We start from the raw sequence: 14,762 nt of genomic DNA, 5'->3' as shown, positions 1-14,762 counted from the left end.
GGAACTGGGGTCAGCCGCTCCCCTGTCCCCTCCAGGAGCCCTGATTTCCCATCTGTAAAATGGAGATGCATTTACTCTGGAGAGCTGAGCCCCGACTGCGTGCCAAGCATTGGTCTCAGGGCTGTCATACACCAACAATCAGAGCAGACGGTCCCAGAAGAGCAGCCGTGGGAGGTGGGGAAGGACACCAGAGACACCGACCTACAGACGGGTAACTGAGTCACAGCAAGTGCAGGAAGAGTGAGGCAGGAGAAGGGATGGGAGTGAGGGGTGGCACCGCCTGGGCAACGGTGGTGGGCTGGAGCTAGGGGACCAGAAGGGAACCCTTGGGTAAAGCAGCTCTTTCTGCACGCCAGGTTGTGAGGACTGGATTCCATGGCTCCATGAGGACCGTCTGGGGACCTTCAGCTGAAGGTCCTGTGAAAGCTGCTCCAAGAAGCCCACCTACAATGCAGTCTCCCTGCCAGGACACCCCTGCAGCACCGCTGCTGTAGAACGTCCACATGACCCCCCAGCCTCCTCTCCCGAGGCCTCGCTGTCGCCCATCCTGGGAGCCGTAAATCTTGCAGCCAGCCCAGGGAAGAGTGGTGCCGGCGCCCTCTAGCCCTGCCCCACCACCCGGGTCTCTCGGGCCACCTCTGCAGGGGGCAGCAAGGTCCTGTTCCAAGAGCTGCAAAAGAGGCAAGCTGGTCTGTTTGATACAAAACGATGACCAGACGGATTTGGAAACAGACTGAATGAAAGAATGCTCTGATAGGTTTTGCTGTGAGACGCTCGCAGGAGTAACACAGATGAAACGACCTCCATTTCTGGGAAACGCGGAGAACGTTTGTGAGTGGACTACTCCACCAGCAGCAGGGAAATCCCACCTCCCTTTGGGCCCTCTGAGGCCCCCATTCACCCCATGATTGAAGCTTTTGTACTTGTCAGCCAAAGTAGCAGTTCTAGGAGTGTCAGTGAAGTATTTTTGTCACAGATCACCTCGGCATCTGAAAACGGAAGGAGGCCAGTAATAGAATCCTTAAGGCCCCAGTCGCTCCATGCAGGTGGCCACTTCCTAAGTTGCAGTAAACACAGGACCCCAGCCCACCAGCTGGAGGGGGCTTGTGCTGAAAGGAAACTTGGTTTTATAACTTCAGTGGGCTCTGAGACCCGTTGGCTCTCCCCACAGGGGGTGACCTGGAGCACCAGGAAGGGTGCTCCTCTTCCAGGCCGGTGTAGCTGCACCTGCCCGGCCAGGCTTGCCCATCACTGAGGCAGCGTACACAGCCATCTGACATCTGCTCTGTCCGGGCGCAACAGGAGCGCCTGAGCCCCTGGCACCCAATGCCGGCAACCCCAGCCTCGCCCAGAAACACTCCTCGAGCCTACTCAACACGCCCCGCTCCCCTTCGGTGCGCCCATCAAGCTCCACACGGCAAGAGCTCCCCGCAGTCGCCAGAGGGGACTCGAAGGGGCAGGCGGCCCGTCCAGGTGGCCGTTGGTCACTAGGGTGCGGTTCAAGGGCCCCTTTATGTGACGATCCGGCTGGCACGGGCGGCCGCGTCCTTGGGTCGCCTTTGGGGCCGCGGTCTGGGCTCGAGGACGGCGCCGGGGCGGGGTAGCCCGGAGGTGGGGGACATGCGGAGTGCCACAGCCCAGGCGACCCCTGCACGGATGCGGGGGCTGGGAAGGGGCGCGACGCCAGGAGCCGGGCGGCCTGGCGGTGGGGCAGGGACAGTGTCGCGGGACAGTGTCGCGGGGCAGTGTCGCGGGGTGGGGCAGTGTCGCGGGGTGGGGCAGTGTCGCGTGGTGGGCCGGGGCCGGGTTGGGGGCGGGGCCGGTGACCGCTCGGCGGGTGGGGACGTCGCGGGGCGGGGCGGGCGCACCTAGCCGCTTCCCCGGCGCGCTCCTCTGCCCACCAGGGCCGCCCCGCCCCGCCCCTCCGCCCTCGCAATAAGGGGCCCGGGCGGGGCCCGGCGGGGAGGAGGGTCAGCCGCCGCCAGCCCGCGGCCGGAGCCTAGGCAGGGATCCCGCGGCCCGCGCCGTCGGGGCTCCGAGGGCGCCGCCGCGCGCGTGCGGGCGGCCATGGAGCTCTGGCCGTGGCTGACCGCGGCGCTGCTGCTGCTGCTGCTGCTGGTGCAGCTGAGCCGCTCGGTCAAGTTCTACGCCAAGATCGGCCTGTACTGCGTGCTCTGCTTCGCAGCCTCCGCGGTGGCCGCGGTCGTCTGCCTGCTGCGCCACGGCGGCCGGACGGTGGAGAACATGAGGCAAGGGGTCGCGGGGTAGGGGGCGCCGCCCGGGGGTGGTGGCGGTGGCGGCGGGAGGAGAGCTGCGGGGAGCGCCGCGCCGCCGCCGGCTTCCGCTTCCCTAACTTTCCCTTCTCCTTTCCCTCCTTCCTGCCCCGCCCGCGCCTCTCCCGGGATCTCGGACGCGCCGAGGGGAGAGCGGATCGGAGAGCGCGGCTGGGGAGGCGGCCGGGGAGGGGCAGGGGTCCCCAGAGCCGGCGTCACAGTGTCCCCACGCCCTTGCCCGGAAGCCCCGGCCCGGGGCGGGCACGGACGGATTTGAGCAGTTCTCGGCCTCGGCGCTGCCCCTGGCTTGCGGGGTATCCGGCGGCTCTCCGAGAGGAGCGCGGCCCCGCCAGGCTGGCGGAGGCCCGGTCCTGCTCCACCGCGGGGAAACCGAGGTCAGGACGGCCGGGCTCGACCCGGGGTGGGCCTCCGGAGCACTGCCCCGCCTGGACCCGCCGCTCAGAGCGTGGGGCGGCCCTTATCATCTCTCCAACGGCCCTCCTGCCCATCTGCCAGGTGATGAGCGCACCTGGGCTTTCCTTCCAGGCAGGTTCCTCTTCTCGTTCCTTCCTCTTTGGAATGTGGGCTGGTTCCGCGCTGGGGAGGGTGGGCGGGGACTGTGGGCCCTTGGGGTCCGGCTTCCAACGGTGGGGGACGGGGCAAGAGCAGGGTGGTGGCTGGGATTTCCTCTAGACACCCTCCAGAGCTGGGGAGCTTGGAGTTGCTGCGGAGGGGTGGGGTGGGCCCGGATGGGCTGACCAGAAGACTTGGGGGCCTCTCTAGGTCAGAGGTTAAGGGGGGGCATGGCCACTGAGAGGGGGACTCCTTGCCCTTTCTCCCAGTTTCCATTTGGGAGGGGCTGTTGCAAACATTTCATCCTGTAGCTTTTGCAATGATGCCTCTCAGCTGTGGCTTGGTGTGGGGATACAGTGGTCCCTGAGGCCCTCACCACCCGTGTGCTTAGAGGGCAGTGGGTGAGGGTTCCTGGCTTTCCGCCATCTCTGCCCATGTCCCTCTGAGCAGGCTGAGGCTGCCGGGACTGGCCCGCACTTCATGGGCCCTCCAGGCAGCCTCACAATCGCCTTTCAGGCAACTGTGGCTCCCGTGGCACCAAGAGTGGGCTGAGGGACTGAGAGTGGGGGGCACCCATCATGGCCCCAGCCAGCACCCCAGGAAACACAGACCCCACGGGCAGCCCGCTTGTTTCCCTCCTAGCTGCTTCCCCAAGCGGCCTGCCCTCCAAGGAGGAAAGGAGAGGAGGAAAGGGCTCCTCAGGGTTGAGCCCCCACCTGCAGGGGTGTCCGGGGCTGCACATACCTCTGAGGGCCCAGCCTGAGATTAAGGTCCTGGAATCACCTGCCAGCAGCAGGCTCACTGCCAGAGTCTCTGCAGCACCTGCTGGGGACCGTGCCTACCATCCTCAATTCCAGTCTCCATTTCTGTCTCCTGAGCACCCACCGTGCACCGCAGATGCCTCAGCCTTGGGAATAAGGATGATTATTATGTGTCCATTTGATAGATGAATCCGAAATTCAGAGAAGCCGCTTGAAACTCTGGCCTCCAAGGAGGGGCGGGAAGAGGGTGAATGGCAGGATCCCAGAGCTAGAAAACGGTGGACCCAGGATGCAGCCCCACTGAGAAGGATGCTAATGTGCCCTCACTTCATTTTTCCTCTGTCTCACCCAGCTCTGGGGGCCGGGGGCAGTGCCATGGCCACTGCAGGGCTAGAGACCAGGCTCTGGGGAAGTCCTGAGTTCTGGGAGGGGCCGCTTTGCCTGCCCCTTCACTTTCTGGTCTTCCCCCTGAGCAGCAGCCCCTCCCCATGATGGGGCTCTGGGTGGGCACCCAAGGAGGCCTTGGCCATTTCAACTCGAGTTCTGTGTGCCAGGAATTGATGGGAATGGAGGAGCAGTGGCAGGTGCTGTTGTGCCCAGGCTGAGGGCAGAGGCCAGGGACGTCCCAGGCTGGCGGTGCCCTGCGTGCTGGGCTGCGGGGCAGTAGCAGGTCACGTTTCCTCGCCCTGGGAAGTAGATGCCCTTACACCCATTTGACAGAGAAGAAAGTGAAGCCCAGGGAAACCGTGTGTCAGAATTGGGTTCGGCTGCAGGATCAGGAAACCCAATAATAGTGGCTCAACCAGGGGAATTTACTTTTTCATGCATCACAGGCGACCAGAGCAGGGGAACCTGGGGCCACGGAAAGTGTCCTGCTCCTTGGTACCGCGGCCCCGCCGTTCTCAGGGTCCAGCATGCTGCCACTGTGGCAGGGCCTCTGGGGACTGAACTGCATGTTCTGCATCCACCCTAGTGGCCGAGACCTGGGTGACAGAGCGAGGCTGCAGGGAGGCAAGGCCGTGAGGCAGTTGGTCTGCGAAGCCCACACCCACTCAAAGCATCCAGGACCCGCACTCTTTCAGCCAGAGACCGAGGGGCTGGTGGATGCTGGTGCTGCCGGCCACTGTGTGGTCCTGGGAGGGGTGCTTGGATGGGGACACCAGGCAGTTGGGGAGCTGCAGCATCTGGGGGCTGGCCTGAGTTCCTGGTTTCACAGGAGAATCTGGCCTGGTTTGGTCGGGGTAGGGGGTGAGGGGCAGACCCTCCCCCCTGGGGGTACTTCTGCAGGCCTGGCAAGCAGAGCTCCTGAGATGCAGACTGCTCGTTCATGAGGGCTAGGGGTGTGATTACTGCCCCCAGGATCCAGCCCCCTGGCATTCACCCCACTCCCACACCCCCCTTGAGACCTCTGCGTGTCTGCACAGGCTGGAAGCCCCCAGCTCCTGTCCCCTCCTGTGCTCCAGCTCACACAACACTTGGAAAACATCCCTGGCCTGCCTGCCAGGTGGCCTTGCTGGGGCCTCCTGTTCCCTGGGCAGATAGATGGCTCTCTGCTGCTCTCCTGGAAGGGCCAGTGAGCTCCTCCCTCTGGGCCAAAGCCCATGGGGTCTGGCTGAGGACTGGCACCCCTTGGCCAGAACAGTTGGGTCTCCCCAAGAGCCATCAGCCGGAGTCCAGGGGCTGAGGGCAAAGGGCAGCGGGTGGCCCAGACCTGAACTTGAACCACCACCCAGGGACCTGGAGCAGGTGCTGGTGGGGAAGGGGCCTCTTGCTTTCATTGACTTCGGCTTCTTTTCTGCGGATGTCATCGTCCTCACAGCGGCTGTTCCATAGGTGTCACAGGCGGTCTGGCTTCATCTCAATCAGTTCCTCCACACTCTCTCTGTTTCACAAGTGGAAACGGAAGTTTGGGGGGGTCAAGTGCATTGCCAAGGTCACAGCTGGGGAGAAGGGAGTCAGGACCGAAATCTGGGTCTGTCTGACCCCGGGCTTGGGAGGGACCCAGGTGTCCTCGGGCCAAATGCAGATGGGCCGAAGAGGCTGGCTGCCAGGAGCCAGCCGGGGCTCCCTCGGGCTCCCAAGAATCTGTGACATTTGTGGCTCTCCCTTCTAGGCTGGAAGGCTCCTGAGAAAGATTTAAGAAGGGCCAGGATATCCCCTCAGTTAAGGAGATGGCTGCCCCCATGGACACTTGGGAAGGGCCTGTTCTGGGGGGCCGCCTGCCTTACCACAGAGAGCTGGCGCCGGTCAGGCAGCTGCCAGCTATCAGCAGTGCTTCTAGGCGCCTCGGGAGCTCGGCCCAGCCCTGCGCTACCTGCCCTTCAGGCTGCCTTGGCTCCACCTCCTGCTGGCCTCCCCTGGGGAGGCCGGGGGCATGAAGCTGGGGCCTGTAGGAAATGGGACAGGGGCCAGATCTGCGTGCGCATGTCCCTGGCTAGCACCTGTGGCTCCTTCCCCAAGCTTTGGGGCCCTGGCTCCTTGGGGGAAAGAGGGGGCAGCCCCCGGCCCCTGCAGCTGGAGGGAGGGGCACCGGTGCCTGGTTGGGTGTTGGGGCACAGCGGGGCTGGCGTCAGGATGGGGCCTGGGCTGGGCAGGTGGGGCTGCCTGGAGATGACGGCTGCTTTGTGCCTCCTGCCAAGAGAGGAGAACGGAGCCACCTCCAACCTGGCCCGGGGTTGGGCGGGAGCCAGGGGTGAGGGGGGCCTCAAAATGAACTGTGACTCCATCCTGCACCCTGGAGCTGTCACCGCACCTCCAGCAGGCCCTCAGCCTGGCGTGTTTCACACAGTTTTCAAAAGCCAGGTTAAGAGGTGGTAGGCTCATCCTGGTTTTCCTGCTGTGTGACTCTTGGCAAGTCACTTAACTCCGCTGAGCCTTGATTTCCTCATCTGTAGGGTGAGGAGTGGGGTTACTGCCTGAACAAAATATGACAGTTCCTGTTGAGCCCTGGGGGGCCTGTAGTGGGCGTCCAGCCGATGCGGGGCTGGTGCCGGCCTGGTCTGTCCCCCGGCAGTCAGCAGCTGTGCTCCGGGCCGGGACAGACTAGGACTAACCGGCTCTCCTGACTCTCCCTGCCTGGGCGCCCAATGCAGCTGCCCCTGCAGGAGCCCCTGCAGACTAGGTTTGCTTCCTTCCTCTTTGAGGAAACAGTGTTAAAATGATAATAAGTACTTTCCACCACTTCTACAGAAAGCCACGAAAACCTGGGGGCCTCGGGGCAGGAAGGGCGGGTGCCCCGTGCCCGCCGCCTGCGGGGAGTTGTCTGGTCGCCTGGAGGGGCAGCCCTCGCCTGGCTCTGCTCCGGGACGCGCCTTGCTTTCACAGCTCACGGTGGTCACACTGGTGGCTGGATGTTCCGGTTTGTCTGAGTGCAAGTCTCTATAAAAGTGCAGAGAGTGTCACCATGGGAACCTCCGTCTCCTGCAGCAGGTGGGGCGGCCCGGGTCTGCCTGTCCCTGCCAGAGCCTTTGGCCCTGGGGGCCTGGGCTCCGGCTGCGGTGGGAGAGGGCCCTGCTGGGTCTTTTACGTGGTGTCTTTCATGGTTCAAAATAACCCAAAAACAACCCCCAAAACCCAGTATCCAATTGACCCCTTAAATTAGACGCAAAAAGAAAATACGGAAAAGTCCCACTTGGGAATGGCTGCCTAGCACTGAATGTATGTAACGCGGCTGAGCTGTCGCATAAATGGTTAAAAGGATACGTTGTATGTTATGTATATTTCACCACAGTTCAGAAAAAAGGAGAAAGAAAAGGAAACTGGGCCTGCAGATGCCACTGCCAGGGAGAGCCGCTGTCCTTTGCAGATGTGGCCCGAGCCCTTACCCGTGAGCTTGGCAGGGAAGCTGAACGATGTGTCCTTATTAGAAGTGGTAGCGATGGCCCCAGCAGTAAATCAGCACAGATCTTTGCTATTTTCTGCAGCCCTGTTTCTCTCTCCTCTCCCCACGGGGGCACTTGGGTGTTTTCAGCTTTCCCTAATTCAGACCACACGCACGCCCGCCTCAGCACTGCTTTAGGGTGAATTTCTGGAAGATGGTTGCAGGTCAGAGGGACCGGGTTTCTCAGCGCCTTCGCCAGGTGCCGCCAACCCGCCCTCCAGAAGCCTCTGCGGTTTCTCACCTCCGCTAGCAGCCCGAGGGCCGTCTCCCGACTCCAGGCCCACGCCTGCCGCTGTCGGACTCTGCCCCGTGCCGTCCGAAGGAGAGGTTTGTTTCACGTGCGTGTCTTGGATTGCCAGGGAGGTGGCGCCTTCCCCACGCCTCTTGGACATTTTTCCCGTTTGTGAATGACCTGCCCATGCCCCCTCCTCGCCCCCTCCCATCCTCATGGTGACCTGAGGAGCTGTCTTTTGCAGAGAAGTCCTCCGAGGCTCCCTGGGTGAGACAGAGCGTCCAGCCTGGGGGCCGCAGAGCAGGTGGGGACAGATAGGCAGGTCTGGCCCGAGCTGGCGGAGGCCGGCAGAGCTGAGGAAGGAGGAAGCCCTGGCTCTCAGACCCGGGGAAGGGTGTCTGGTCTGATGGTGAGGGCAGCCCAGGGTTTGCTGCCCCCTGGAGCCTCAGTTTCCTCACCTGCGTCGTGAGATGTGGGGAGGTGTCAGGCTTCGTGAGCCTGGCAGTTGGATGAGAGTCTGCCTTGCAGACACAGAAGGGGCAGATCCTATAGGACTGCACTCCCGGGAGGGCCCTGGGGGGCTCAGCTCCACGGAGGCAGGAAGTGGATGGTGGGGCCAGGCTGGGGGAGGGTGGGGAGAGCGAGTGTTTAATGGGGACAGAGTGTCAGTTTGGGAAGGTGAGAGTCCTGGAGACGGATGGTGGGGGTGGTTACAACAGCGGGGGTGCACTTAATGCCACTGAACTGCATCCTTAAAAACCCTCGAGATGGTCAGTTTTACGTTGTGTGTGTTTTATCACAGTCTGAAACACTGAGTCCGGCTTTGGGTCAAGGGCCCGGCTCCGAGTCTGCTCTGCTGAGGGTCAGCTCTGGGCCTAGGCCGTTGACTTAACTCCTGGGATGCAGTGGGAAATCCCTCCCTTCCAAGATCAAATGACCGGGGGCAGGGGGGGTTGGTGCAGGAATCTTCAGAAGTGAGACAGTTTTGGGTCGGGTACCCTTGGGTCACTGGCCGCACACCGTCAGCCTCCTGCCGCCTATGGGACGGGAAGGACCCCGGGTGCCCCGCTGGAGACACAGCAGTGACCTCAAGCCGCAGGCTCTGCTACCCCTCAGGCTGACCCCTAATGGCACCTGTCCTGTCCCAGGTGTAGGCGGCGACCCCGCAGAACAGGGGGCCGGAGCCACCCTTCCTGCCAACCAGCTGCCTACGGACACCGTGTCCCATGGACACACCCAGTCACGCCCATCCTGCGCTGCTGGGCTCCTCAAGGTCACGAGTGCCCCAGGGCAGCCTCCTGCCGGAACGGGCCCCCACACATCCTGGCGCCACTCCCTTCTCTTGTGACCTCCGCGTGTCTCTGAAGGGGCAGCGGTGGGGGAGGAGTGCGAGCTGGCCAGGCCGGTCTCACCAGGGGTGGCACCTCTCAGCTCCTTCAGCTCTTTGTGAAGGTCTCCGCCTGGGACTGGTGCTTCCTTCCTGGGGTGGCTCTGCCTCGAGGGGCAGTCACTTCCCGCGGGAGACGTGGGGGACGCGGGGGCCTGGCCTCCGCTGCAGGGGCTTCTCCGTGTTGGGTCCTTCAGTCAGAGAACCAGACCCAGCCTGACTCTGGGGGCTCTCGGCCTCCTGCTTCGCTGCCAAGCAGGGGTGCCGGCTGAGGGCTGGACAGGTGCAGGCCCTGGAATGAGGACGTGGAAGGAGGCACCCCCACCCCTTGCCTGGGGCCAGGCCCCCGAGGCCTTGCTCCTGAGTGTCCTTGTTTAAACTGTATATTTCAGTTTGCAGCGCTACGCTAACTTCTGGTGCAGCACAGTGATTCACTTATACGTATATGTGTATTCCTTTTCAGACTCTTTTTCATTATAGGCCATCACGAGATAATGACTATAGTTCCTTGTGCTGTACAGTAGTAGGTGCTTGTTTCCTGTGCGTGTCCTGGACCTTCCTGTCGATGGTGGGGTGGTGGGAGGCAGGGCCACACCGGCTGTACCATTGAGAGGTTGAGGGACGGCACCTGAAGGCTCTCAGAGAAGGCGAGCTCAGGGTCAGGTAGCCAGCTGCGAGGGTGGGCCAGAGGCCTCTCTGCTGGGGGTCTCTCTGCTGTGTCCCTGTCTCCGGTCCTGCACTGAGATGCCCCTGCCCCGGCCTGCGGGCCAAACCTGGGACACACGGCCGGTAGCGGACCTCTGCTCACTGGCCGCATCTCCACTCTTAGCATCATCAGTTGGTTCGTCCGGTCCTTCAAGTACATATACGGCCTTCGCTTTGAGATAAAGGGCCGCCAGAAGCTGGAGGAGGACCGCTCCTGTGTCATCATTTCCAACCACCAGAGCATCCTGGACATGATGGGTAGGAGGGGCTGCAGAGGGCTCAGCCCAGGCCCCCGGCCAGCGGGAGGCGTGGGCAGTGGGGGGTTGCTGCTTCAGGGAGGGGGAGCTGGGTCCAGATGAGGGGATGGGGGACAAGGAGGCTGACACTAGGACCTGTGCCTCCTCAGGCATGGGCCTCAAGCTGGGTGACAGGCGACAAGGCTGCCTGTGTCTGGTGCCGGGCACCTGGCTCTGCCACTCATGGCAGCCAGAAGCCCTGTGAGCACCCTCCCTCTGCAGGGAAACTGAGGCTCAGATGACGTGCCAGCTAGCCAGCCATCAGGAAGGCATGACTCAGCCCAGGCCTGTTGGGGGTCAAGGCCCAGGGCTAGCTTCCTCCTCCCTCGGGAGGTGGCTACCCTGCTCAGAGGCTATCTCTCTGTCTCTCTGTCTCTCCATGTCTCTATGTCTCCATGTCTCCCTTCCTCCCCTGCTCTGCCTGCTGTCCGGGCGCCTCCCACAGGCCTCATGGAGGTCCTCCCGGATCGCTGCGTGCAGATCGCCAAGCGGGAACTGCTGTTCCTGGGGCCCGTGGGCCTGATCATGTACCTGGGGGGCGTCCTCTTCATCAACCGGCAGCACTCCAGGACGGCCATGACCGTGATCACCACTGTGGGCGAGCACATGGTCAGGGAGAAGGTGAGTGCCGGGGAGCTATGAAGCAGCAGGTGTCAGAACAGCCCCAAAGTGTGACTCCCTTTTGGCAGAAAAAAGGGCATTATTGGGGGAGGGTATAGCTTGGTGGTGGAGCACCTGCTAGCATGCACGAGGTCCTGGGTTTGACTCCCAGTACCTCCATCAAAGGAATAAATAAATAAACCTAATTACCTCCCCCACAAAAGAATTTTAAAAATTACAAAACTTAAAAAAAAACAAACAACAACAAAAAAAGCGCATCCTGGGAGCATCTCTGTAAACTACATCCAGAAAAGTCGGGTGGTGGTGTCGGCTGAGAAGTGGGGCTCCTGGGGGTGTGTGGCCTCCCTGGGGCAGCCCCCGGGCTGTGGGGTGCAGCCCGCCCCAGCTGCTTTCTGTCCCCTCCACAGCTTAAAGTGTGGATCTACCCCGAGGGCACACGGAACGACAACGGAGATCTGCTGCCTTTCAAGAAAGGTGCCTTCTACCTGGCAGTCCAGGCCCAGGTGCGTCAAGGCCGCGGCCTCCTGGGGCCGCAGGAGCGGGGAGCATGTCCAAGTTGGCTTAAGGCTGAAGGTGACCTCCTGGCCAGGCTGGGGCCACGGGCGCTCAGGGACCACCTCCCACTGGGCAGGCAGCAGGGCCTCCCTACCCCTCTAGCACCTGGTCCCTAACCTGCTAAGGAGGGCAGGGCAGTCCCTTGGGCCCCTTTGCCCACTCTGAGCCTCAAGCTGGCCCCTGCTCAGGCCCAGCAACCAGCTGGAATAACATCACCACTGTACCCGCACCTGGCACTCCAGCACCCCACTTTCTAGCTGGCCTGGCAAGGGCCCTGCAGAGGGAGGCTGGAAGGGAGGCAGAGGCCTGCTGGCTGGGCTCTCTCAGGAAGGCTGTGCCAAGTTCAGTTCAGTCCCCCCGCACCCCTAGCTGGGGCGGGGCTGGGGAGTGGGCAGTGGGTCCAAGAGGGGCCTGTGTAGGGGACGTGTGGGGCCAGAGCTGGAGGTGGGGCAGCGTAGTGAGCTGTGAGCCCTCTGCGGGGTTTTGTATTTTCCCTGTCCTTCACTTCTAGGGGTGCAGTTTGTCCTAGAGGTGTCCTGGGGTCTGAGGGTGATGGCAGGAGGGGCTGGGGGCACATCCATCCGTGAGGTGGGGTCTCCTGGTGGGTGAGGGTGCCCTGTCTCGCCCCGTCGTGTGCTGGGGGATGCACGCAGAGGAGAGCCGTCGTCTGGGGCCAGGGAAGGGGGCCTCATCCTGCCTGATTAGCCAGGCTGGCAGCTGGGCAGAGCTCTGCTGGTTGCCTATCACCTGTGACAGGTGGCCTCTAGCGCCCCCTGGTGGTCCTGAGCAAGGCCAGGCGAGCCGTCCTTCCAGAAACTCAAGCAAACCCAGGGAGGTGAGGGACCTGGGGCGTGGGGTGGAGGCGCCCCAGACTGGGGACAGGTGTCTGGGCTCTGATCCCAGTTCTGCCCAAGCAGGATTCTCCCGCCCTCTGGGTCCATGCTCCCTCTTGCTGAGAGGTGGAAGACACCCCTGCCACTTGCTGGGGGCTGATGTCATTTCCCTTTGCTGGTGGAGGAGGGGTCTTGGGAGAGGAGAGGAGATACTGAGGGAGCTGTGGATGGGGGGGAGCAGGCAACGCAGTCTCAGCCAGGAGACTGGACGTTTCCTGTCATCCCCCCCACCCCGGAGTTAATGATTACCCCTCGGTGCCATTTTTGACATCGGAATCACCACTAGAGTCACCACTGGACTTGACCCTAGTGTCTGCCAAGAACAGCAGCAGGCCTTGCCCCCTCCCCTGGCAAGAGCTGCCTCCAGCCTCCCTGGAACAGAGGAGAGGTTGGGAAAGGAGAGGTGGGCAGAAAGACCTCAGCAACCTCCAGCCAAACTGGACAAGGGCCTGGGTAATCTTAGGACCCAGCAGGGGAGGAAGACATGAATCAGATGGATATGTGCGAACCCAGGAGGTCTCCCTGGAGGAGGGGGTACTTGAGTGAAAATGTGTAGGATGAGTTCACGGAACTCTGGGCCACTCAGGGCATGAAGGGTGTCCCAGGCCCAGGTTGGTATGGCTGGCTTGCAGTCACAGGGACTCCTGGGACCTCCCCGGGTGCTGTGGGCAGCCACAAGGCGGGAGCAGGCAGGTGGCAAGGCAGGGCTCTCCCCGCAAGCTCGTCCTTGCGGGTCAGGGTGGCTTGGGGGTGTGCCCCAGTCTGTCCTCAGGCTGCCATGTCTGCTGCCCACAGGTGCCCATCATCCCCGTGGTGTACTCCAGTTTCTCCTCCTTCTACAACACTAAGACGAAGCTCTTCACCGCAGGTAATGCCCCCACTGCCTGAGCACACACACGGGCTGTCTGTTCTCAGTTGCTGAGACACCCGTGCCCCTAAGAGAATAGTTCCCGCTTCTGGGTGGTGTCTGTAGACCCCTGCCACTCCACGACCATCTCAGGAAGGAAGTCGGGGGGAAGAGCTAGGGTCCCAGCAACAGGCCGTGAGGACACTGAGGCTCCCACGGGTGGACTGGGTGCCCTGGCTCACACACTCAGCCCAGGCCGTGCACACCACTCAGCAGACTTGAGGTGGGGTCTTTCTGAGCCAGCGCATCTGGGCCTGACTCTCAGGGGCAGCAGCCTCCCAGGTGCCCCCACACCCACCGGCCACAGAGCTCGGGACCTCCCTCGCCTTCCCTCCAGACTCTACGAAAGGGTACCTGGTGCCCAGGTGGGAAGTGGGGGTCCGGGGTGGAAGCTGCCTGCCCCCACACCTGAGACCTCAAGGCTGTCTAACCTCACTGTGGAGGGTGGGAGTGGAAGGGAGAGCGGGTGCTGCCTGGGAGCAGGCAACAGGGTCCTTTTTCCGGGAGGAAATGTCCTGTGCCCTGGGGGCACACACTGGCCCAGACCACTGAGTACGTGCTGGAGGGGCTGGTGTGTGATTGTCAGGCGTTTTCAACTGAAAGCCAGCCCCCTGGGACCAGGGTATCCAGGGAAGAGCCCAGCCCTGCCCAGGCCCTCGGGAGGCTCCACAGGGAAGGCAGGTGGGCGGCAGAGGAGGAAAAGCTCCCCAGGAGAGCCCCTAGGCTGCTGACACCCCTTGTCCCCCAACAGGGACCATCAAGGTAGAGGTGCTGGACGCCATTCCCACCAGCGGCCTCACTGTTGATGATGTCCCCAAGCTGATGGACACCTGCCACCAGGCCATGAGGGCCTGCTTCTTCCACATATCCAAGACAGCCCAGGAGAACGGGGCCCCTGCAGGGCCTGATGTCCGGCCAGCCCAGTAGCCAGGGCCTGGGGCAGGGCAGGACCTGTCCGGAGAATGCACAGAGGGACCCCGCCCACTGAATAGCACTGTGTCCCCTCCCTCGGCTCCCCCACTTCCACTCAGGCCCTGGAAGCAGGGGGCCCCTTCCTGTCACTGGCCTCAGATCCAGGCCCCGATGTCCCTGTAAAGGAGTCAGCCAGAACCTCCCGCAGCTCTGAGGACAGGGCCTCGCCCACCCTTGTGCCCCCAGGGTCCACGTAGGAGCGGGTCTGGGCCCCGGGGGGTGCGGAGGGATGCTCTGGGGTCCCAGCCGCGGCCTGCATCAGGCTCTCAGGGAGAGACGGGGGCTGAGGAGAGAGCAGGACACCTGGGCTCCTGCCACCTGGGCCTCAGGGAGCCTGAAAGCAGGGTCTGCGGCTCCCACCGTCCCCGGGGAGCAAGTCTGCTGAATCTGGACTGCGCTCCATCGTTGTTTTTTATAAACATACTCTTGGAAGTGTTTGGTGAGTTGTGGTCCCTTCGAGGGCAGGCAGGGCTTCTGTCCGGAGGCGCAAGGCACAACCTGGGCAGCGCGTGGGAGTCTGCAAGCTGCCCTCCCCTCCCCTCCCCAGGGCACAGTGTGGGAGCCCCCGCCCCGCCCCCCCTTGGCGGGCTCCCCTTCCAGGGGCTGCGCCCGCGGTCACCCTATGATACTTTCTTCCATGGGAGTCACAAGCATGCCCGGCGAGCTAGGAGACACTCGGATAGGAGGCTGGAGATTTGCTTTGTGGC

The 14,762-nt window shown here is 62.8% G+C and overlaps 1 protein-coding gene across 1 annotated transcript; it reads left to right on the top strand.

Annotated features, from left to right (window-relative positions):
- The first annotated feature begins 1,942 nt into the window (after positions 1-1,942).
- AGPAT2 (1-acylglycerol-3-phosphate O-acyltransferase 2) lies at positions 1,943-14,487 on the top strand. The gene is made up of 6 exons (XM_031450869.2): positions 1,943-2,249; positions 9,936-10,069; positions 10,553-10,728; positions 11,136-11,231; positions 12,972-13,044; positions 13,835-14,487. The coding sequence occupies exons 1-6, from the start codon at positions 2,068-2,070 to the stop codon at positions 14,008-14,010; spliced, it is 837 nt and encodes a 278-aa protein (XP_031306729.2). The 5' UTR covers positions 1,943-2,067; the 3' UTR covers positions 14,011-14,487.
- Positions 14,488-14,762: the final 275 nt, after the last annotated feature.

The sequence above is a fragment of the Camelus dromedarius genome, chromosome 10, assembly GCF_036321535.1.
Source record: "Camelus dromedarius isolate mCamDro1 chromosome 10, mCamDro1.pat, whole genome shotgun sequence".
Taxonomy (NCBI): domain Eukaryota; kingdom Metazoa; phylum Chordata; class Mammalia; order Artiodactyla; family Camelidae; genus Camelus; species Camelus dromedarius.
Note: the sequence above shows the minus strand (reverse complement) of the source record. Positions and strands in the feature narration are given on the sequence as shown.